Below are 23,576 nucleotides of genomic sequence, written 5' to 3' on the forward strand. Positions count from 1 at the left end.
AATAAAATTGAATTTAATTTAAAATCATTATTTTCATTTATATCGAACGGCATAATTATTATTAAAATAATTTCATATTAATATAAATATTTACGCTTAATTGCATTTATATGTGCAGATAATAAAAGGAAAAAAAAAAAGATGTGTGTGTAAACTAAAACGTGCCGTTAATGTTTTGCACATAAATGTGGCCTCAAATGATGTTTAATGTTTGAAATAATGGCTAAAACTAAAACCGCAATAGGCCCGCAAGCAATAGAAACATATGCGCGCCTCCTACATATGTTTTCATGATAATGCGATAAAACGAATAAAATCCTTATGTTTATGCACATGAAAGAAAGCAAATAATAATGAAAAGATCTAAAAAAGAAATAAAACTGAGTAAAAATGCTACAAAAAAAAAAAAAAATAAAAAAAGAAAACAAGTAGTAAATAAAATAAAAGAAAAATTCAGGTCAAAGTTAATGATTATTCTGTATCTGTTTGTCATGTGTATTTAATACAATTTTCGTTTGATGTTGATTTCTTTTGTTTTAACTGATTTTTTTTTTGGGTGGTCAATAATGAAGCTATGCGGTATTTAGTTGATCTATTTACAATAATGATGGTAATGTTTTTGCGATAGGCAAAGAAAACTACTCCAATCCTAAGTTGCTTGAACTAAGCAGGCATATGAACGGAAGTAGGAAAACTGAACACGTTACGGAGCGAATATTAAACACCCCAATCCATAAAGCCTACAGCTCCAAAAAAATTGATATTTTTGAAATCCATTATTTCAAAATTCAAAAATTGAGATCAAATTTTTTAAAGTTTCTAACAATTTACATACTTAACATAGAAGTAGCTTGCTGTTTGACAACGAAACAGACTGACAGACTGTAAATCAAAAGTCATTTTGAATTTCTTCTCGTTCTTTTTTTTTTATATCCTAAAAAAAGGAACAAAAAAAAAGGAGATAAAATTCATATGCAGCTTGAGTCGAATCTTTCATCATAAGCTAGAGATCCCAAAAAACTGTTGAGTATAATAATAGGTAGTGTCCATGGTATTTCAAATGTAAAATGTATACCGTAGTGTGGCCTAAAAGATGAGTGTTTCGCGAACACTTGCAGAGTACATTATCATATCAGGTACGAGGTTTTTGATAGGACTTGACTGAAAAGAATGTACGCGAAAGGATCGCTTCGAATGAAATTGAAGAGAAATTTATATATCGACGGGCCTTTGCTAATTAAACAAATTCGTAGGCATTTTTATGCTGTCACTTGTAACGCGACTTTGAGCTCTCTATAACTGAGGTATGGCTCAGGGTTTTTTTGCTACTCGTTTCAAGAAATTTAATTAGTTTTATTTGTTCACAGGATGAAACAGGGACTTGTAGTACTATTATTTCGGGAACCTCACTCGGGTGAAGGTAGTTGACAATTGATTCTGTGCTTCTCGATTTGAAATTATCGCAGTCAATATGAAATTCATACATTTTGCCATATTCAGCAGACAGCCAGTTAGGTTTCTATACAGGTAGGATTTTCCTTTGAGCTGAGAATCTATAAAGCTGGGGTTTTCTTTCGGTGGTGTTTCCGAGAGTCTGTCGATTTGGTTGTACATGTGGATAGAAAGATTAGTGGAAGATATCAAAAGTAATGATTTTGCATTGTGTTTAACGAGAGCTTCAATTTTTTTAGGCATGGATGGAATTATCCTTCAGTATGTCTCTACTGGTATGTTATATCACATTTTTTGAATATTTTCGTAAAACGCTTGTTTGTTGCTATAGGAAAGCTTCGTAACTTGAAGTTTTAGTTCTCTCCAAAGGCTCTTAATAGAGCTGAGATCGGAAGACTGATTTGGCCAAGTTATGCTCCCGGAACCTCTTTCTCGTCAAATTGGAGAAATGTTTCGGATCATTATCCCCCTGAAGTTTCCATACTAGTGGCATATTTTCTTCGGAGACTGTCTTTTAGAATTTCTGTGGTATAGAACTGAAAAATACAATTCGCATCTTGTTGTAGTTAACGTCGAACATCGCAAACTCCCAATCGTAATATTGTAATATTATCGAGTTATATACCAAGCTGTAACTAATATTGTTTCTGTTTTCCTCATCATCGCTTTGATGCGTCGAACCTAAACTGGCTTAATCTTGTGCATTTCACCTCGTAGTCGAGAGTGAACTATTATTAATAATTTAAGCAAAAAATTGATGTAAAAAGGTATTAAATTTTTACTATAATAAATTCGGTATATTTAATGGCCAACCATTTTATATGAATCCATTTTCATGTAGGCAGGATTATTAGAAAATAGTTTCATGTGGCCTGTCACATACTGTGCAAGGTTTAATGCTACTGACGTCTTCTATTAAAAGACTTTAAAAAAGTCATCGGTCGGTGTCTATTGTCATTACTTGATTATCGTTTATATAGGTTAAAGCATTGCATTTCGTCTATTATCTACAAAACCCATCCTTGACGGTTTACATGCACTTATATATATTATTAAATTTTCTTTTATGCCTCTGTTGAAATCATTTTTTTGTACGACACTCAAAAACAATGCTTTCCACTTTGTGTGCCTTAGTGTTTCCAAGTTTAAGACGGACAGAGAGGGGCGGACTGATCGGCAAAAATGTTTAAATAAAAATATGAAATTTTTCATTTAATTATAATACAATTACATATTTCATACGAGAAAAGTGTGTAAGAATGTTACAAACAAAGCAACAAAATTAATATACTTTTCAAAATAGATATTGAAAAGCAAAAACAAAGATAAAACTAATTTATAACAAGAAGAGCATTTTGACCCTTAACCACTTGATGGTTTTCATCAGCTCTTCTGTATCCGTTGTTGACTCTATTTTAATTTCGTTTCAGTTCTTTTCTGTTTTTGGTTTTCAATGTTCTCTCTTCTTCCTATTTAAGGTAAGCGTTAAACGGATATATGTCGTCGTACGATATGCAGTACGAAAAGCCACATTGATGTTTTTTCTTCTTATTAACACATCATTCGTACTTACGCAAAGAGAAAGAAAAACTACATTTTCAACCGAATTCACATATTTTTCGCTTTCATTCGGTTTTTTACAATCCCTGTCTCTTTCTCAACATACTTTGTTACATAATTATTTTGCATAAAGTGTACAGATATAAAAAAAAAAGGACATGTAATGCAAAACATGGTTTAGGTCGAATTTTTTCCTGCTTTTGAGTTTTATTCATTAATTAAGAAACATATTTTTATCGAAAGAAGCTTACGAGTAAGCTATTTCCGGTGTCCGTGCGTCTTTTGTAAAAACTCTGACCTCTCACGGCTTCTTTTTCGATATTTTATTGCATTCGAAGTTTTATATGTCGATTTAGAATTTGAAATATATATAGATTTTTTTATTGTCCGAAATCTGATCAGAAAAATTTTATGGGTTTATTAAACTAATTTTACTAATGTAACCTGAGATGATGAATTTCACGGCATTCTCTATGTCTTTTTTTTGCTATATTAGGTTGTCCGGAAAGTCATTTCGTTTTTTTCCCCGATGAGCGGATATAGTTAGATTTTTTCACAGCTAGGTTCACTTTCAAGGCGCGTATTTTTGATAGTTGATATCGTAAGTTTGTACGGGAAAAATTTTGTTTGATTATGCGTAAAAGCTTTCGTTTGATGCCTTACCAAAGCAGCAGTCGCGGCGTACTTTATCGATGTTCAAGCAAGAAAAAAGTATTGGATACTTATCGAGGCGACGAATGGATCGATTGCTAATATCAAAACAGGTTTGCAAGATTGGTGGGTGAAGGCAAAACAAAGGCATTAATTAATTCTTTCCTTAAAATAAACACTTCCTTCCGAGACTTGCCGGACAAGGTCTAAGAAGTCATGTATGTTTTTTTTTTTTTTTTTTTTGATGACTTGAACGTTATTACGGGAAGTCGATTCCTTTCTTTATTGATCAATCTATGACTGATTAGATTGACACAGCAGTCCTTCTTATTAAGAATGGGTTGTGTTTCGCCGTTCGGTGCTCTTGCAATTAGCTTATCCGAAATGTGAGATTACTGTCATTTGTTTTTTCTTTTTTTTTTGATAGGAAAAGTTTGAGAGGGATGGACCTACTTTATCTTGATCGATTATATTCTTTATGCATACTAGCGACGTTGGTGTATTTTCGGTTATTTTAAAAGAACGGGTCAAGATCTTTTTGAACAGCCTTGTCTGACTAGAAGATGGAGTTAATTTGTCTTCAAATCAAAATGAATATATAAATATTTTTTTTATTGATTCATTTCTAATTTTTATTGATTTCATTTTGTATTTCCAAGCAACTTTCTTACTGCACCTCGCATTCATAGTAGCTTAGTAACTCATTTCAAATTTATCTTTTAATCTAAAATAAGCTAATATTGTGAAGACTTTAAACTATGTTTCTTTTGTGGTTGTTGCATATGGACTTAAAAACTGAACATACACACAGAGGTATACATAAGCTACATAATTAGCATACAATGTGATTTTAATTTGAAAAACAGTTGAAATAAAAAAAAAAAAAATAATTTTTTTTTCAACATAGTAACGTTTTGTTCAAATCTTGTTAAACTAAAAGCAAATATATAAAAACCGCAAACAAAAAAAAAAACTACAAAGAAAATAACACAAAAAAAAAAAAAAATTTAATTTTATGTGTTGCGCGACCAAACTTAATAACAACATTTTCTGTTTTGTTGTGTAAATGTTAGTTGGTTTGATGATTGGCTGCTTTGGTTTGTTCAAATATTATGCATGCCTTGCATTGGGAAATTGTAAAATGTATAAAAAATTGTATAATGGCTCCAACCTTTATATTGACAATAGTTACGATTTTTATATCTCAGTAGATTTAAAAAGTTATTTAAAACTGAGCAGGATTGGAAACATATCCTTATAGTGAATCAACAAGATCTCTAATTACAAAAGTTTGGCTTTCTTGGCGGGGACGTCCCATTGGTATACGCTAACCGACGACAAGAAGGTCTGCACCTCTGATTACTTTCCGACATAACATACGAGTAACATAGTTGCTACAGCTAGTCAGTTACCCAAGATGCTTCCATTTCCCTTTGTTTCACTTTGAGTCTTTAAAGAGTAATCTGGTGGACAAACAGAGTCGGATGAGGTTCGAATTGTACAAGGCACATCTGAATATTCCAGGGAATACTTTCACGCCTTTTATATGAACTTCTGGCTACTACGATTGAAAAAGATTTACCTTTGCTCACAGTTTCCAGGGAAATTGTGTCATACTGGATTGCGACTCAGATAAAAGAAAATTGTATACCTGTTATGAAAAAACTAAACTCATTTGGCTTTGGGGCATTCATTCCTGCACTTTATTTGCTTATAACTACCCTAGCAATTCTTCAATTCGTTCTCACACATTTTTAGTTTATAAAGTCTCCACACTAAGCGTTCAGCCCCATTTTTTGCATTTCTGCCAGTTTTAGTACGTTTACCAGTCACTTATTAGTTTAAATCTTAAATCTTCCACTTTACCTCTTTTTACATGATTTCATCTGTAGAAGTACAAAATTACAGGCTTCAGGTGACTCGCCAAGCCATTGTGTTATGATAATCAAGTCTTTATTTATCTGCTGATTAAGCTGCTCCTCGCCAAGCTACTTTTGAGTAGATAAAATTTCCACTCCACGCGTAACGTTTTCGCGGAGTGCTTATAAATTTAATAATTTTGAATATGTTTTTTTGTGCCTACAAGGGAAACCTACATTTTCTGTTCTAAGTGTAGTGTTATCGGTACACGTCCCAAGGAGTTTACTTGTACCATTGGTGTTACGAAAGTATATGAAGTTTGCGCGTATGTATGGAAGACGTGGCAGGAGTAGAAACAGATCCACCTTTTTTTACGCCGATGCAGAAAGTGATTCTGAAACGATCTAATCTTGTCTATCCATCTGTCCGTCTTGTTATCTTGTGTTTAACCAAAATATCGCACATTTTTAAAATATTTTCATGAAATTTAGTGTTGGCCCAAAGGTGAACTCTATTGAGAATGACCACTTCCCACATAATAATTCTTCATTTATTTTTGCAATGAAATAAAATTTTTCATTTTATTATATTATGTTTTATTTCCATGAGAGACCAATTTTCTGTGGAAATATGAAAAATTGCGACTTTTATATACTACACTACTTGCACTAAGGGGCATGTTAAATTTGTGCAGATGCATGCAACGCAGACTAATCTTTTATTAGATCGAGAAAATGATTCTGTTTTTTCGTCCGTCCGTATTTCCGTCTGACTTGTTGCATTCTTTTATTAAACCTAGAGCTAGAAATACTTTGATGAATTTTGGTATTCTGGCATGTTATAGCCGAAGGACTGGATAGGACCACATATTCGATCGCGTCTTATTTTGCCAAATCGTTATATGAAAATTTCGGAATTTTCAAAATTTCTTTACAAACCTTGTTCGTTAGTAATAGTCAAAAAATTTGGCTTGGATTAGGCAAAAATTAATTGTAGGAAATTTGGATCATATAGATCTGCTTTTCAGACTACAACACATACAGGAATCTTCATCAAAAGCATGCCTTTATAAAGCGAGCAATTTGTAGTTTCTAATGAAGCGAAGCATAATAAAATTTTCAATACGTAAATGAAGTTTCCTAAACTTGGATCTCGTCGTTTGATGGTTTGTACATTTGGCGACATGAGATCATTCACTAAAAGATTGCCTTTGCATTAAAGTAACGTGTAATCCTTATGCGTCTTAGGTGTTACCGCGAAAATGAATGCATAACTGTATTAAGCGAAATTGTGTAGGGTATTTAATGTTCAGCATTGCCCAACTATAAGGCTCTTACTTGTTTTTTGCTAATAAAATTTTCGATGATAACTAAAACAAGCGTCTGATTTTACCGCAGGTGGTAAAAATTAAATGAATGTTCAGTGAGATCGATGGAAGCAGTCGGTGGGAATGATTTCATTGAACTGTCCTTGAATGCCACGTACAATAAATCCACATTTGATTGAAAGCGGGTGCAAAGCGAAATTGTTATTTTGACAGACAATTAAAAACCTACTGAAACAAATAAAAAAAAAAAACAGCTAAATATGTTTGGTTTTGCTGGTAAAAAGAGACGGTTTTTGTTGATTAAATGAAATGATTAACGGAATGAGCGAGACGTCGCAGAATTCACTGACTGAATGACTGATTTCCTACAAATGTCTATGAATAAGTGCACACATCTATAAAACAATTGTGTTTAAAAGTAAAAAAATTATAATATAATAAAATTTTATCATTGTTGGGAAAAAAAAAAAAAATTTTTTTTTAATAATTTATTTACCGCATGTTTATATTTTGTCGACTTAATAAAAAAGACACTCTTACGGCTGCATGCGCACAAGTTGAATATGTCAAAATCACATACTTTTTGTCAGTCAGTGGATTGATCTTCAAGATATATCGAGATTTTTTTCACCTTCGCATTTTAAACTTTTTCTTTATTGTGCGCCCCTATGCAGATTTGATCTCGTTCAAATATTGAAATCTCTTTAACGAAGTTAAGAAGTTGGATGCTTTGCTATTATCAACCGGCAGGCAAAGCATCGGGCAGTGTTAACATTAAAAATATCGATTTTCTGCATATATCTATCTCCGCTTGGAGGAATCGATTTGACTCGCTTGTTGCTGAAATTGCTGATTGAATTGAAAATTGACATGGACATCCCTACGTTGATTAAGAAAATAGGCATAAGAAGTGAATACGATCAACGATGGACAAGAAATTGAATAATTCTCGAGAAAATGTTTTCTTATTTTCTCTAAAAACTTACAATCCCTTGGAGAGGAAGGAGTATTCAAAAGAAGAAAAAAATATTCGTCAAGACCATGTCCACGTACAAGTCCAGTAAAATATGGCATACGTTCGGTTTGCTAGAACGCTGAACATATTAGGTTTACTACAGAGAAGTTTCAAAATTTCCATACTCTCTCTCGCTCGCTTTTTTAACGACCCGATTCCTATGGGTTGAACAGAACAAGAGCGTAATCAACGGACCAAAAGATTCTCAAATTTTTTCTTACGATTACCACTGGCTTCGATCGGTGGCTTATTGTCAGTCCAAACTTAATACGATACACAAAAGATTGTTTTCTCCACGCCGAAGGGGTACAAATTTCATGTTGTATCCGACAAAAGTACAAAAAATGTTAGCAAAAAACGGGTAATACTATGAAGAGTAAATTGAGTTTTCAAAAAAAGATCTCTTAGAATCCATGTGCTATGCCAGGTTTGTCATTTCATGGACAATATCAAAATAGTTGGGCTTGGCTATTTCATATATTCTTAGTTGACTGCCATATCTTGAAACTGTATATGTCGGCTGTACATAGCAAGTCATCATTGAGCAAAAATTAGGGCGAACCATCTTCTGAAATCGTAGTGCTGTGATTGTCCAACTGAAACAACCAAAATTAAAAAATTAAACGGCAGAAGATCAAAAGCTGTTTATGTTACATATTCTTTGAGATAACTAGAGTTTCCGCGCAATAGCTGAGTGGGTGAGAATCGTGACCACAAAATCAAGATGAGCGGGTTCAAATATCTGTGCGGCAGACTTTACTTTCATCATAGTTTTAGTAACTGCCAGGCGGCCGCACCCGCCCTATCTGTTCTTTTTTCTCATTTCTTTCGGACTGGCACCGTGCTACACATAGGGGCGATTGGTCATATTAAAAAGCAAAAGGCATCGGTTTCTTTTCCTAGCTTATAATGGAAAAATTTGTATCGCATCACAGATAAATTGAAAATTTTGGGTAAATATGCGCACCGAAGGTACTCATAGACATGATTACCATTAGATATCGATATAGGTCTCTGCAGCTTCAACAGCGAGTTTTCGATGCTGCCCACGATCCTTGAACAATATTTTAACATTTAAAATTGGCGAAGCACTTTGTTAAATGATGGCTAATCGACGCTAAGTTAACGCTAATCCTTTAAGTGACTTTATTTGCGAAATATTTGTAATATATTTTAACTCAATACATTTCGTATAAAGCTATTTGTTTATAATCACTTGGGTTCATTTTTAAATTTGATATAAAAATGCATAAATAAATTGTTGTTAATGCAATCAGGCACTCAAAGGAGATACTTTATCTCCGCAGGCGTGGAGGTAGTGTTTGCATGCCTAGTTCACACTGTCAGTCTCGGTTGTTGGAACGGTGCATCGGCAAAAGATACGACACAGATCAAATGTATATTTTAGGAAAAATTTGGTAAAATTCCGTTGGAGAGAATGCAAAATGAAATCTGAAAAGATTTTTGAGCTTTCTGCTTGTTCAAGCTTTCAATTAAAAACTTGACTTTTTGGAGTTTCTCGGAATTTCACCTCACCCAGTTCACAAGGATTTTCAGTGATACACACTTACTGAATAGTTGTAAATAAGTGTCCCAATAATAACGGTAGTGCTCTGCTATTTTTTATTTCACGAGCAAAAATGCATTCAGGTAATTAATACTAAGAGACAACAACAAATGCATATTCATAGTACAGTTTTTCAATATGAAACATTGTTGACGTTCATGATGATGGCGATGATAAAACTTGCCAGAAAGGCAATGTGTCAATTTAACAGGAAAAAAAAAAAAAAAAAAAAAATTCAAAGCAAAAGAAACTCTTTTTAAAGAAAAAAAACAGATGAATAGTTAAATAAATAAGAGATAAATATTAATTTGCATACGAGATACTGTCATATAAATATAACAAAATGAGTAAAAAACGTCATAATTGCCAATCGTGTATAATAAATAACCTTGCATGTGCACGTATATGCATACACATAGACACTATATATATATATATATATATATATATGCTTTTACTTTTATTTACTTCTCTTTCTAGTAATTAATTAAACAAATTCAGAGTAATTTGAAAATTGGTTATCTGTCAGTTATCTCACTTTTTAAATAATGCATTTAATTAACTGATGCAGTTAAAGGAAAGTAATTTCGATGATTTTGTAATTGTGTTTCATAGTTAAACATTTAATTTTAATTATCAGATTGTCTTATTACTAATGATTGCGATTATTTAATATAACTGCAACTATTAAAGTCAGCGGATTATTTCATTTCTAGTTTTTTTTTTTTTACGTCCTGCAAAAGTTTCAATTATAAAATCGATGAAAGATTTATGAGCGATGAAAGCAATTTTCAAATGTTTTATAACTTTACAAATTTATTAAAAGTGAAAATAAGTTTTTGGCCAAAGGACGGCAGATGTAATTATATCGTCGGTACGCTTGCAACGACCGGAAAGAAGCTTCAGAGATAGATTTGATCAAATTTTGATTTGAATTAAGCATGTGCGTTTGTCCGTCTGTTGTAAAGATTCTCCTGACTCCAACGATTCCTGGCCTATCGACTTCAAGTTCACTAGAAATATTGCAAGTTCTTGCAAGCAGGTCGATACTGAATATAGGACAGATCGGTCAAAGGACACGCCTATAGTATCATCTAAACTGAGAACACGTCTGTTTTGCAAAAGGAATAAAATCAAAGTTTCAAAAGCGGGAAGCGCTTGATTATGTCCGTCTGTTGGTCCGTTCATCTGCCCGTCTGCCCAACAGTGTACTACATGTGGTATACAATCTCCTTTTCGAAAAGAGGAAGATATCGGCTTCAAGTTGGCAAAAGAGTTTGAAAATGGCCCCAGTGAGAGATCAATTAATTCAACTAATGTTGGGGACGCCTTTGTTTTCCGTGTCTTTTGCTGGTTGCTCACAAACCAGAACAGATGCACGATATAAATTTCCACAAAAGTATTCTACAAAAATAAAAAAAGTCAGTCACGCCCACCTAAAATTTTAGAGTTTGCGTTTTTTTTTTTCTTATCAATCTTGTATAGGGTGAGGCTGACGGGCATAAAAGATTTGAATATAATTTTCTTAGTTATTTTTAGTTAAATTGAAAGTTTATTGTATCGTGCAAAGTATTTTATGGAAAGTACTTTTCTTCGTTTAGGGTGAACGTGAATTGCGTATCGAAAGGTCAATGCGTGTTTTTTGAACTACTCATGCATTTTTTGGATATCGTCATAAGAATGGAAGAAACCTCATGGGGGCTTAAACAAGCAAACAATGAGTCATTTATGATCAGATGAAGTTGTGTCCGGCTTAATAGGGTGTGGTAGGTGGCACATTTTACACAAGGACATTCGGGAGGTCATTACGCTGAAAAAGCAGTTGCTCTTGGCTTGCATATAGCAGATTCGATGTGTTTTACTTCTTAGGTTTTCCTGTTTCGAATTAAGCAGGAAAACGCTGTGACGTTCGAAGCACATACGACTATGGAATGACGAAAGTCCATGGGTAACTAGGAAGAGGAAGAGGACGAGGAAGGTTAATTCAGTTAAAGGTAGTTGCGTTTTGAAGGCAAATGGGGTGATTGTTGTTTGTATTTACGGTAGAGATGTTTAACCAAAGTCAACAGTAGGCAAATGGCTTGCTTGTTTTCGCCACGGAACAACTAATAAAGCCAATGATGTGATACCAGAAATTGAGGACACGACATTAATCATGAATCCAAATATACTAAAGAGAAGCTTGAAGTCTGGAAGGACGTGCTATATGTACGTCATTTTGACATCACAGTCAGCTACGGTCAACGCATGTGCTTATGTATGCGTACACATGCATTCATTGATTGTACCTGAATGGAGGGTAACTTCCGTAGCCCTAGCAATTATAAAAGGAATGACTAAACTTAGGACGACCTGTCTCCTGCTCGTTACCCATGTCAAGTCCGCACTTTTATAAAATAATAAAATTTTAAAATTTAGAAATTTTAAATATACTAAAATATTTGTTCACTTTAATTACTCTCTTTTTCGTTGCATACGGGTTTAAAATGTTGCGGTTTCCTTTAAATGTTTTTTTTTCCTCCGTCCAGTTTCAATACTGAAGCATTAAAAGCGTTAAAATCACAACGATTGCGCAAACGACACGACCGCGATGTCATGAACGTATATCGTTGAGTGTCAATCATACGCTCCGTTGAATTTATGCGTAAAGCGAAATGCAAAGTAGAGAATGATTGTTGAGAGGATGTTTTTGAATGAATTTTTTTTTTTCAATTTTATAAACTTTATAATAAATAATAAATTAATGAATAAGAAAGTTTAAATGTACAAAATTACATACATATAAAACATGTCCCACTTAGGTACATGATAATTTTTACAAATACATGAGCGTTTTTGTATGCATTTACTTAAAAATACGCATGTGTGTGTGTGTGAATATTTCAATTTTCTTGATAATTGAACAAAACTAATTGAACGTAAATAATAACCAGCTTGCTTGAGCAGCAAATGTACACATGTATATAAATATTGAATAAAGTAAAGTTTTGTAATTTAATTAAATTTATGTGCGTGGGAGAGGGGGAGCGGCGGGGGGGGGGGGGGGCCGCTTGGATGGGATACTGAAACGAAGGAAACGAAGAAGAAGATGGCAAAGACACAGCGAGGCATGAGCAAACGTTAGGGATACGAAGAGTGTTAAAAAGAAAGAGAGAGAGAGAAGGAGACAATGAGAGGGAATCAATGCAATTATGAATGAAGAAAAAGCAAACATTCTCTCGGTAAACGTTGATAAAGTGTAACAGAATTTCATTTGGGTCGATTACTTGGTTTGTTGAGTAAGTATGTAAATCTATCAGAAATTGATAGGATTAATTGGAAAATATACAAAGTATATATGCACACGGCCACTGATATAGTCAGCACTTATACTATGGGTCAGTTGAAACGAAAATTGTTATTATATGTATTTAATATATAATTGAAATGAAATGAAATTAAAACAATTGTAATATGAGAGATTGCTTATAAAGTGCATACAAAAAACTGATTCTTTGTTGTCTGCGAAGTACATATGTATATATATATAGATATATATGAGGAGAAATTGACGCTACTTATTTTGACTAAAAAGTACCGGGAATTAGAAAATGATCGAGAACACTACAAAGAAATAATCAGTCCATATTTATTTTCATCGGGGAGAATCAATTAAGTTTGTTATTAAGCATAAAACCATGAAAAATATATTATATGTGTGGAGTTCATTCATATGCGATCAATATAAATAAGGGACTTGATTATGTCTGCTTTTTTTGGGGGGTTTGGTGGATCTCTTGAGGTCTCTACGGTTATCATTCCTTTTCATTCCCACTTCTCAAAAAAAAAAAAAAAAAATTTTACATGAGTGACTTCTTTTAACAAGATGGTGTATTTTAAGTGATGTTCAGTCAAACTAATCAAAAGCGCTATCAATCGTTAGATTTAATTCTTCCTTATTGGCGAATCTTCGAACACCGTGCCATTTTTATACGTTTGGAAAGAAAAAATAAACCGATGCGGTAAGAGCGGGCATGAAGTGGAAATTTGAATTTCCACATCTTCGTTTCACATCAGGCCATTGCGCGAACTGTTACACTGTCTTGATGACACACCATTTTCTCTTTCGACAAATATGATATGATTCATCATTTAAACGCTGCTCTCGCATTTTCAGCTAACGGTTATTAAATACTACCTTACGAATAGTCTTCATCTTTCATCTAGCGTGATTATCTTACTTGATCGATCATTGTTCCTCTAACTCGTTAAACTGTGTCTTCTAATATTTAACTGCTTTAAGAGAAGCAGCAGGCTTTCCTGCAGTCGTACGCAGTTCAACTTTGGATTTGATTGGGGGCATGGTATTCAAATGAGCACATTTCGTCACTCGATAATGACTAATTTTTCCCTGATTTAAAAATTCCCTAAGAGCTTTTGTCCCGTGCACTGTTTTCAGTACAAGCTAACATACCAATCTCTGTTCTTCAAATTAATATGTTATCACTACTTTATGCGACTATTGAGACGGGTAATGATAACGGCGCAAGCGGCAATGTACTATATATATTTGTTCTCATACACCAAACCTACCTATTCGAAACTATTTAATTTGTTAGTACGATAAGAATTTTATTTACACGGAAACCTCTATATATTCCTCAAGCAATGTACGATCTTCGCACGATTTATTTATGAGCGACAAGGTATAGGATATATTGTAGTAAGGACTTTTCTCGTTTTAAAAAGTAAAAACAAGTAGGAACATTATAGTCGGGCAAGTCTGACCATTAAATATACTACGCCACATTGTCTAACACAATTCTAATTTTTTGTCTCTCTATACAAAGGCAAATTTTTCAAGTACGTATTTATGGGGAAGCGGGTCTAAAACGTAAACCAATATAGTACAAGTTTAATGCTTATATAGGGCAGGACTCAAAAATAGGCGTACATGGTCCAAATTTTGTAGAGTTCATTTACATAAGACCGCGCTAAATTAATATACCCTGTACCACGAGTGGTGTATGGTATAAACATATAATTTTCCTTTTTCTTTCTTATACTCTCTGCCTTTTATGACAAGGTTAGATCAGGTCGTTGTGTATATAGGCAACACCCGGAATAATTGAGGGCAGAAAAATATATATCTCTATTATATTCAATTTAGTTTCGTTGTAAATTCTCTGGATCTGAATTAACCCTGCCTGTCCACCTGTCCGTGTGATGTTTGTCGACGTACTTTCAAAGTGGAGTCGATAATTTCGGAGATGAATTAATGAAATTTTCTACACTGCATTCTTTTTGGCCAAGTAGCCAAGAAAGTCATGAAAAAGATTATTAATGTTATTCGCCACCAAACTGTAAACTGTAGTATTTTCTCATACCAAATGAGATGATTTCTTCCCAATTTTTTCCCACATACATATATATATATATACGTTCTTAACACAAGGTCTAATTTTTAGAATATTATAATGAATTAATTGATAAAAGGTGCGGAAGCGCATATTAACGTAACAGTGGAGATATCTAAAGATCGAAAGTGTTGTGGATCTCACTTGCGCGATTAGGTGGTGCACTTTTGCTTTTCGAAATTGCTTGTAGCAAGTTTTAATGAGTTCTAACTTTTTACCTACTATGTACGGCACCGATTACCGGCGGAAACCTTACGTTCAATTCATAATTTGATGTTTGTCCATCAGCTACATATATAATACATAATTATCTATATTGTTACATATATAACATAGTTCGTTTCCTTCACTCGTACATGTACATATATATATATGTATATGTCAAAATCTGGGACAGTGCTTTTGCATCTGCCAGCGATGGACAGGTCATCAGAAGACAACAGACACTTATTCGCTGACATAGTTAGACCGGTTCGAATATCGTAACCTATCGTAACCAAACCAAACTATTTCAGTATATAATCGCCGAACATTTTATAACAGTTTCATTCACTAATTCCTGGTACTTTTTCGTTGAATATGATAGAAGTGTGTATAAAGTTTGTTATATGATTGCAGTGTTATTGGTTTGACTTACAAATGGTGGAGGTATGTGTCCTTGGCCAGCATGTAATTGTTGATATTGTTGCGGTGACAATACAACATGTGTCAGAGTGCCATTCTCATTGACATATTGCTGCATTACCTGTCCTTGTGATACTTGTACAGGTACTGGCATAGGTGGCGGAGGGGCACGATTTTGCGAAACCATTTGAACCGTAGTCGGGCCTAAAATATAAAAAAAAAAAAAAAGAAAAGGACACAAATCAAAAACACAATCACTATGAAAATTGTGGATAAAAACACACATGAACATAAACTTGTTTACATATACATATAAAATGAATTGAATGCTAAAGCTATTCGCACTCAAAATAAGTTGAATTAACTTTACAAAATATGGCCGTCTCTGCGGCGTCATCTCACTTATTCGGTTCTACTAATACAGCCATAACGGTCATGGCTGAAGAAAAAAAAAAGTATGATCATAAAGGCACACAAAACATCATAAAAATCAAGTGTACGCCATGCTCACCACAGACGCACACTATATATATATAAGATTCATCTATCAATCTACTTTCACACAATCATTGTTTGAAAAGTTACATTGCACAGAGAAGAAGCATCTGCTTTCTTTTGTTTGTTTTCTACAGCAAAAGCATGCTTCCGTTTAGAAAATAAAAAAAAAAAAAACATGTCTTTTTTTTTGGTCCCTCATATAGTCCGTCGGACAGTTAGTCATCATTATAGCTCCTATTTTCTTTTTTTTTTTGTGGTTGGCATTAATTTATTACCTTTCATTTCTGCACATTAAAAACTATAATGAAAGGGATGAGTCTCTATGAGGTAACGAAAAAAATCTCTTGCTTTAATGGGTGAAGCATTAACTTTTAGGGTAAATGTCTTTTCAATAAACTTTAATTGTTTGCAACTTTTTTTTTTTATTTTTTGCCGATGGAAAACGTTTGAAAAAGATACTAAAATTTTCTGAAGATTTGAGTCGAAAAATAGATAGGAAACTTTAGGATGAATTTCGGACACTCATCACCGAAAATACGTATGTGAGGATAATATGTTTTCTTTAACTATGTGGTTGTGAATGTTTTCGGATAAACTGTTTTTACAAGACTTTGACTACTAAAGACTTTAAATAATTGATGTATGAAAATATAGTCAGGTATACGGTTCAGGGCCTTATCAACTGCCTGTGTAAGACTTATAAGATATGAATTTTTCAATCTTTGTCCCCGGTGAGTATTGTTTATTTCATATGGATATTTCGGATATTGAGGGGACGAGAAAAACATTCAATTGTATCCTGTAAAATCTTAGGGCGCTCCGAATCTAAGAATATGGTTGGATTTATAAGAAGGGCTTGTGATACAGGCGAGTACAATACATCTTCTTCAGTCTCGGGACGGATTTCCCATCAGATTACAAAGTTCATTTCGAAAGGTCAAGCGCTTCTCAGCTATCGAGTACACGCTTTGCGATAAATGTAGAGCTCGTATGCTCGACAAATAGTATTAATTGTAGGAGTAAAAAAAAATTGGAATATTATTGGGCTATTTGCGAAAATTTAGATTCATTTGCCTTTTCTTTCTTAGGCATGTTAGTTATTGCTTACATTGATATAATTTATTTCATATTATAGACCGCACCATGAATGTCCACCAACATTGTCAAGGTACTTCCCGTGTACAGTTATCCGGGTCATGATCTAGTGAAACGATCTAGTGCAAGCGTTTCAATCATGGTAAAACAACTTTCTACAATCTTAAAAAAAACTGGAAGATTTGCTTATACTACTATCCAAGTTTTCCGCTGAAAACGTGGGCTAGCTAGCTGGTGTGATCATATTAATGTATGAACTGATGCTTTTAAAACGATCTATAATCTCTTTCTATGAATATCGGATAATTTTGGGGGACTATAAAGTCGATCAATAATTGTAGTTACAACAATGAGAGAATAATAGAGTAAGGGAAACCACTCGTTCAAGAATCGGTAGCCGGTATCAATACCGGTTTGAAGAAGAGTTGAAGAACGGCCTTTAGGCAAATTGTTATTTTTGAATTATGTACTTCAAACTGAGAGATGAACTACGGATAGGAATGTCGCTAACTGGAATCAATTTTATGAATTCTATACAAATGTTTCCAATAATGAAAAATTGAATTAGTAAACTCTGGGCAGAGCTAAGATCAGTTAAACAACTGGCATAGTCGAAGGGTTTTGAGAAAATAATTTATCTTAAACGGATGTCCAACAATCAAATCAATACATCAGACGGTGAACGAACCTAATCGCTGAAGATGATTTTGTTGCAAGGACCAGCATGCACTCTAAACGTTATGTTGCGATTGATTTTTAACATCCCTGAACTGTGAACTGCCACGCCAGCTTTTGTTATTTGCTGGCAACATTTTCTCGCATAATTGGCGCAAAACTCAAATCTTGCGTCAATTTTGATAAAATCGTGTAGTTGCGTTAATAACTTTCGATCTAATCGAGATGTAAATTTTTTCCAACAAAAAATCAATACATTTTCATTTATGTGATTTTTAATGTACTTTTAGATAAAAAAAAATTAATCTATGATTTCCATATATTTGCATATAATAATGAATTTCAAAGATTTGTCTCAAGTAAACGCAGTTGTTGTTGCTTGTGTCCTTACTTTTAATAGAAATTATTTGACTTTATCTAAATGCAAATTTTTGCGCACAAATTAATGTTAGAGAGTTTTTTCGTTTTCCTTTTTGTTTTTTTTTTTTGTTTTTTTTTCATATATGCATGTCCTTCTTAGCGCAAAATTGAATGTAGATTATCTTTAACGGTCGCTTTAATTTGTAATTGTATGATATGGAATGCAAGCAATTGTGTATTGGTGAGCGTATTGCGTATTTATGGAATAGTGTTAAAGTTAACACGTAAATGTTCACACATTCCCTTCTTCTATCTGTTCTTTTTCTATTACTTTCTATTCTGATGTTTACTGCCGATAAAATTAAAGTTCGGTGCCAAGAGTTTCTCATTCCAAGTTCCTCGTAAAAAAGTTCAAATCTTAAAAATCTTAACAGTGTTTTTTTCAAATTTTAATTTGCAGTAAATAAATGCACAAGTAAATTAACGTGAAAAGAGAGATGCTAGTCTATCGCTATTGTTTGTAAAGTGCTTTGCCTTTGTCATTAGGATTTCTTAAGATAACATTTGATTGAAGCTTCAGATAGATTATAGCATCTTTTGTTTTTGAGTTTTAAATTGTTGCTTACGTAGGTAATACCAGAAAGCTATTCTTTACATTTCTCAAAAATGTACAGCTTGGCGTTCGCTTCGCGCATTACCGAGTTCATGGATTAGAATGCTTGGGGTTGGTTAGTTTTTGGAGGCGGACAAATCGATCATTCCCTAAATTTGGCCGATCATGAAAAAGAAGAAAAAAAGAAGAAAAGGCAATAAGAGGGTATGCCCCTTACTGCTAACTTACGATTAAGTTATACTTCCTTAACTTATGTTAACTTAACAGCACAACATGCGGTCGTAAGAGCAGGGAAAGATTTGCGTCTTGTGAATATTTACGCATACTATTATGTGTATAATTTTCCGCCGATTTTCTATATTATAAATGTATATAAACTTATGTTGAAAGTTACTTTGTTCAACGTATTGTCTAACAATTATCGGTGGTTCTCTTAGTTTCTCTGTAAAATATGCATTGAGTGCAAAGCGGGCAATTGGTCCTTTAAGGTTATTCTTAAAAGGACTCCGACTTGGGTGTCTTCATGAAAATAGGAGCTTCTTTCGAACAAGAAATATATCATTTTTTTAAGTCCGTCTTAATCGGAAGAAGCGATGCTTGATGATAACAGCGGGAAGGGTAGGGCATTTTAGGTTGAACTTGTAAACATTGTTTGTGCGTGTTTTGCTATATGTGGCAGAATTTCTTCATAGGGGAAATTTACGCAACCGGTTAGAACAAATCATAATACACCAATAATGTCCAACAGACCCCCTAAATGCGGCCGCCAAAGATATTCAAATTCATCGTTGATTCGCATACTCCGTGTCCTGGTTGTGTAGGCTTTGAATATCGATTGTTAAGCGGAAAAAGTAAAGCTTTCCGTAAATGGATTTGTTTTTGGAGCACAACGCCGCGAAACTGTACTGTGCAGGTTTTAGTGTGGCACCTTGTACAGCTGTACAGCATACAGTTTAAAATCTCGCAGTCTTATTCAGCGCTTACTATCCTACCTATGCTCTCTTTTAGAAAAAGAACGGGTATACCCAATTAATATTGCGATGCTGATTTAAGATGCGGAGACGTTTGTATATCAGGCTCAATGCCTATATGTGCAAAACTCGGATTGAATAAGTCGTCAGTTAAAGAGTGAGGTCGAGAGAAAGTGAATTAAAAGAGCAAAAGAAAATCATTCACGAACCGAGCAGTCGTTAAAAGCTAAAGTATCCCGCGACCAGTTTTTTTTCACGTCTCTTATTGAAGATTAGAAGATTTGCTTATTTGAATAAGAAGTCTTAGGTTGTCGCATATCTCCTCAAGAGATGAACACGTCATTTATGCAAAGCAGCATTATTGAGAACAACTTATTTGATTAAAAGCCGAATTACAATGAAAAATTTTATTTAGAAATTTTAATTTAATTTTATTTAGCAAATAAATTAAAAACTTTGTAAACAAATTGATTCTATATATCGTTTGTATATTGTTGCAAAAATATTGCTTTTAATTTTAAGCTCATTCAAACTTTCAAGTGGCCGTTCATTGCTGATATATTATTGTTTGAAAGAATCAAACAATTGTTTATTTTCTATACTTGCAACACGTTATTAGAATAATGATTGAATTTTCTGTTTATCCTTTAGCTTAATAAGAATTTATTTTCAAATTGTGACTGACTCACATGATGCACAGAGAATTTTCTGCATTCTCTTCGTTACGAAATTGCAGTGAAATTGCGACACCAACAATGTAAGGCATAAGACAAATTATTATGGAAATGATTCAAACGAAACGAACAACAAATAAAAATATTGTATACGTTACGTTATGAATTGTGGATAGCTATCTATCCATTCTATCAACAAATTGTATAAGAATTTCAATATTTTTCGTTGATTATTACATATTTATTACATATTTGTTGATGGACTTAATGCGAATGTTTTGGTTACAATTTTCACATCGGTATTCGTTTTCAAGTCTCTTCAAATAGCATATGTGCGGAAATAATATTTGAACAAATATTTTCAGATTCCTTTTGTTTTCATCTTTTTGGATAGACTCAGTCAGGGGAAATAATCAATAAGTGCATGAGGCCAGAGTCTCGACTTGCTATCTAAACTTTTTGAGGTGCTAGCTTATAAATAGATGACGCAATGCAAGTAAGTTATCCCCAAATGCAATGGCCTTTGATTTTCTTTTAATTCACACATCTTTTTTTCTTCTTAAAATGGTATCACGTACCACGAGACGATTAACAAGTAGTAAGACTAAGGTATGGTCGCTTATCGTGTTTTGATGCATTGTGAGTTGGTTCTGTCTGGTAGAATTGCTAACAAACAATCGTATTACAAAATTATATCTTATTTTAGGGCTTGGGTGATTTCCAGTCTTACGGGCAGATAACTCTTTCTTCTTTCATTTCTGGTATCACGGCTGTGAGGAGTCCCCGAAACAACTTGGCTGTGGTTACCTCAAACCGTCTGGTCTGAGCGAAAGAAAAGTATATGTTTTAGATAGGCTTCGCTCACGCCAGGAGCGGGGGGATACGTCCATGTACGTTTCTTCCCTGACACTCTAGAACTAACCATCCTTAGGGCGCTAGGTATGCGTTGTTACAAACCGTGTGCCGTCGGTTTCATGGCCGTGTAACACGGACGTAACACGGCTAGAGATGCCTGTTCTTGCGTCACAATAAAGCGTTTTTTTTTTTTTAGTTATTTAAAATCCTTCTAGAATTTTCTTAGCCAGAAATTCAAATCAAATCGCTCTGCAATTGCCATATTCGGTTGATTCAGCTACGTCTGACTTCTGATTGTTTGCAAAGCAACTCAACAGTCTGCGGGATGTTGGTTTAACTCCGCTGAGATTTGCAAAGCCGAATCAATCCGAATTCTTTTTTTTTAATTGAAAACAAGCAAGCAAGGTAAAAGATATTAGTTAACATGCTGCTAAGGCAAGCATGGCTTAAAAGCAAAATTTTCAGTACCTTTTGGTCATAAGACTACACGTATATATACATACGCATATAGTGTGTGATATATTTAAGACAAAAGCTTTCGAATATTTGATTTTGGGCTGCTTTTCAAATTAATGCTTTATAAAAAATAATATGTGGAAATGAAAACAATGAAAACCGATACGTGTTTATATAATAATATGACAATTTTAGCACCCACATGCTGTTTTTGTAGTAAAACATTTGTGTACTGCAATAAGCGAAGGTTCATATTTCCGCTAATGCGGCGATAATCCAAAATGGGGAAAGACCCTTGCATTAATTAGGTAAACAGCAGTTAATTAATGAGATTAGATTTAGCATTAGGTGGTTTATTCTAATACACTTACAACACATCTATGAATGTATATGTGAAACTTTCAAGTCATATCAGTTGATTTTAGAAAATCGAACATAAATGTTGCAAATGCTGAGTTCACGAGTTGAACGCGATAGTATAATTGAAAGGTAGTAGTGTTATTCTTTCAATTCAAAATAAGAATGGGGTAAGTTTGTAGAGAAAATCCGATTGTTTATATATTAGGGATTTTACAAGAATATATATATATATAGAAAAATCAAAAATCTGGTATTTCTTTACGTATTTTGTAATCAAACTGACGGCACAATCCGCGAAAGTTGAGGAATAAGAAATCTTCAAATCTGAATAAAAAATGATTCATTGCGTAACCGGCTTCTGCTATGAATACCAAAAGAATGAATGCCGCTGCTGTGATAATAGAAATGGCATCCTTATGGTGCTAGATTCTAACATCATTTGAGGAAAATTCTCATCTATCTGTGCTCTTATAAATCCAATAGCTATTACGATAACAGCGGCGTTACTTTTTATAAATAAAAAAAAAACCAAGTGTTTATATCAGTGATTTTGGCTGCATTAGAAAGTTATCGTTTGGTTAATTGGAAAGAGCGATAATCCTTTGGAGTTTTGGTTGATGGCGTCGATGGTAAGTTCACCAACCCAAAAAGATCAACAGCGTAATGGTTGAATTTGAAAAGCTAGAAAAGTTTTTTTTATTTTTTTTTTTTCATTCCATTACGTATGCAATTCACAAATTATCCAAAAAGGAAACAAAAGTAAATGCGATAGGAAGATAAGTAAAAATCATAGAAGTTATTGTCCCCAATAACAAGACAGACATGATGTTTAAATAAATAAAAAGAAATGTATGTGAGGCGACGTGTCGGTGAGGAATATTATCCATATTGTGCGGTACCTAACGAGGCGGAGGCATTAAGATCTGGGACTCCATGGCTGCCGATGGGGTCAAAAGTAAATCAATGTGTTAGAAACTGTCTTGATGCTATATCGTTGACGCGCCTTGCGATGACTCCAATACAGGCGACGTCCTATTCCAGCAAGATAATGCTCCGTGCCATAAATTGGCGACCACAATGCGTGCAACATTGTTCTGCTGCATTGGACGACGCAGTCCCCAGATTTCAACTCCCTCGGGCCCAAGATACGGGAGAACAGCATTACCTTAAAAGTAGTGTTAAGAAACGTTTTAACGAACAACTGGGATGGCATTACTGCAGCTGAATGCACAAAGCTTTTAGGCATCATGCCCCAACGGATGGATCCACTAAATATTAATTAAAGTTTTATTTTCTAGTCAATACAGGAATAGGGACAACAGAACATGTTTTATTTTTCACCCCGAGTACATGTAATGCAGTAAATTGTAAGGTGATTAAAACTTTTGGCCAAGATCGTGTAAATACTTAGAAAACTCAACAAAATAATTTAAGAAAAAAAATTTAATTAATTGCTAAACAGAAGACATTTTTTAATTTTCTTGCTTCACTGGATTCTAATTAGATTTACGTAATTACATACATAGTCTACTTCAAATATGAAAAGCTATAGGTAGATGCCAACAAC

At 33.8% G+C, this 23,576-nt stretch overlaps 1 protein-coding gene across 4 annotated transcripts in view; it reads right to left on the reverse strand.

Annotated features, from left to right (window-relative positions):
* Positions 1-23,576, reverse strand: part of LOC119633706 — a 444,941-nt gene that overhangs the window by 18,641 nt on the left and 402,724 nt on the right. For all 4 annotated transcript variants that reach the window (XM_038027397.1, XM_038027396.1, XM_038027399.1 and 1 more), the window contains one exon: positions 15,466-15,656. In XM_038027397.1, the coding sequence (XP_037883325.1) occupies positions 15,466-15,656 (191 nt within the window). The remainder of the gene's footprint in view (positions 1-15,465; positions 15,657-23,576) is intronic.

The sequence above is a fragment of the Glossina fuscipes genome, unplaced genomic scaffold (genome assembly GCF_014805625.2).
Source record: "Glossina fuscipes isolate IAEA_lab_2018 unplaced genomic scaffold, Yale_Gfus_2 2, whole genome shotgun sequence".
NCBI classification, from domain to species: Eukaryota; Metazoa; Arthropoda; class Insecta; order Diptera; family Glossinidae; genus Glossina; species Glossina fuscipes.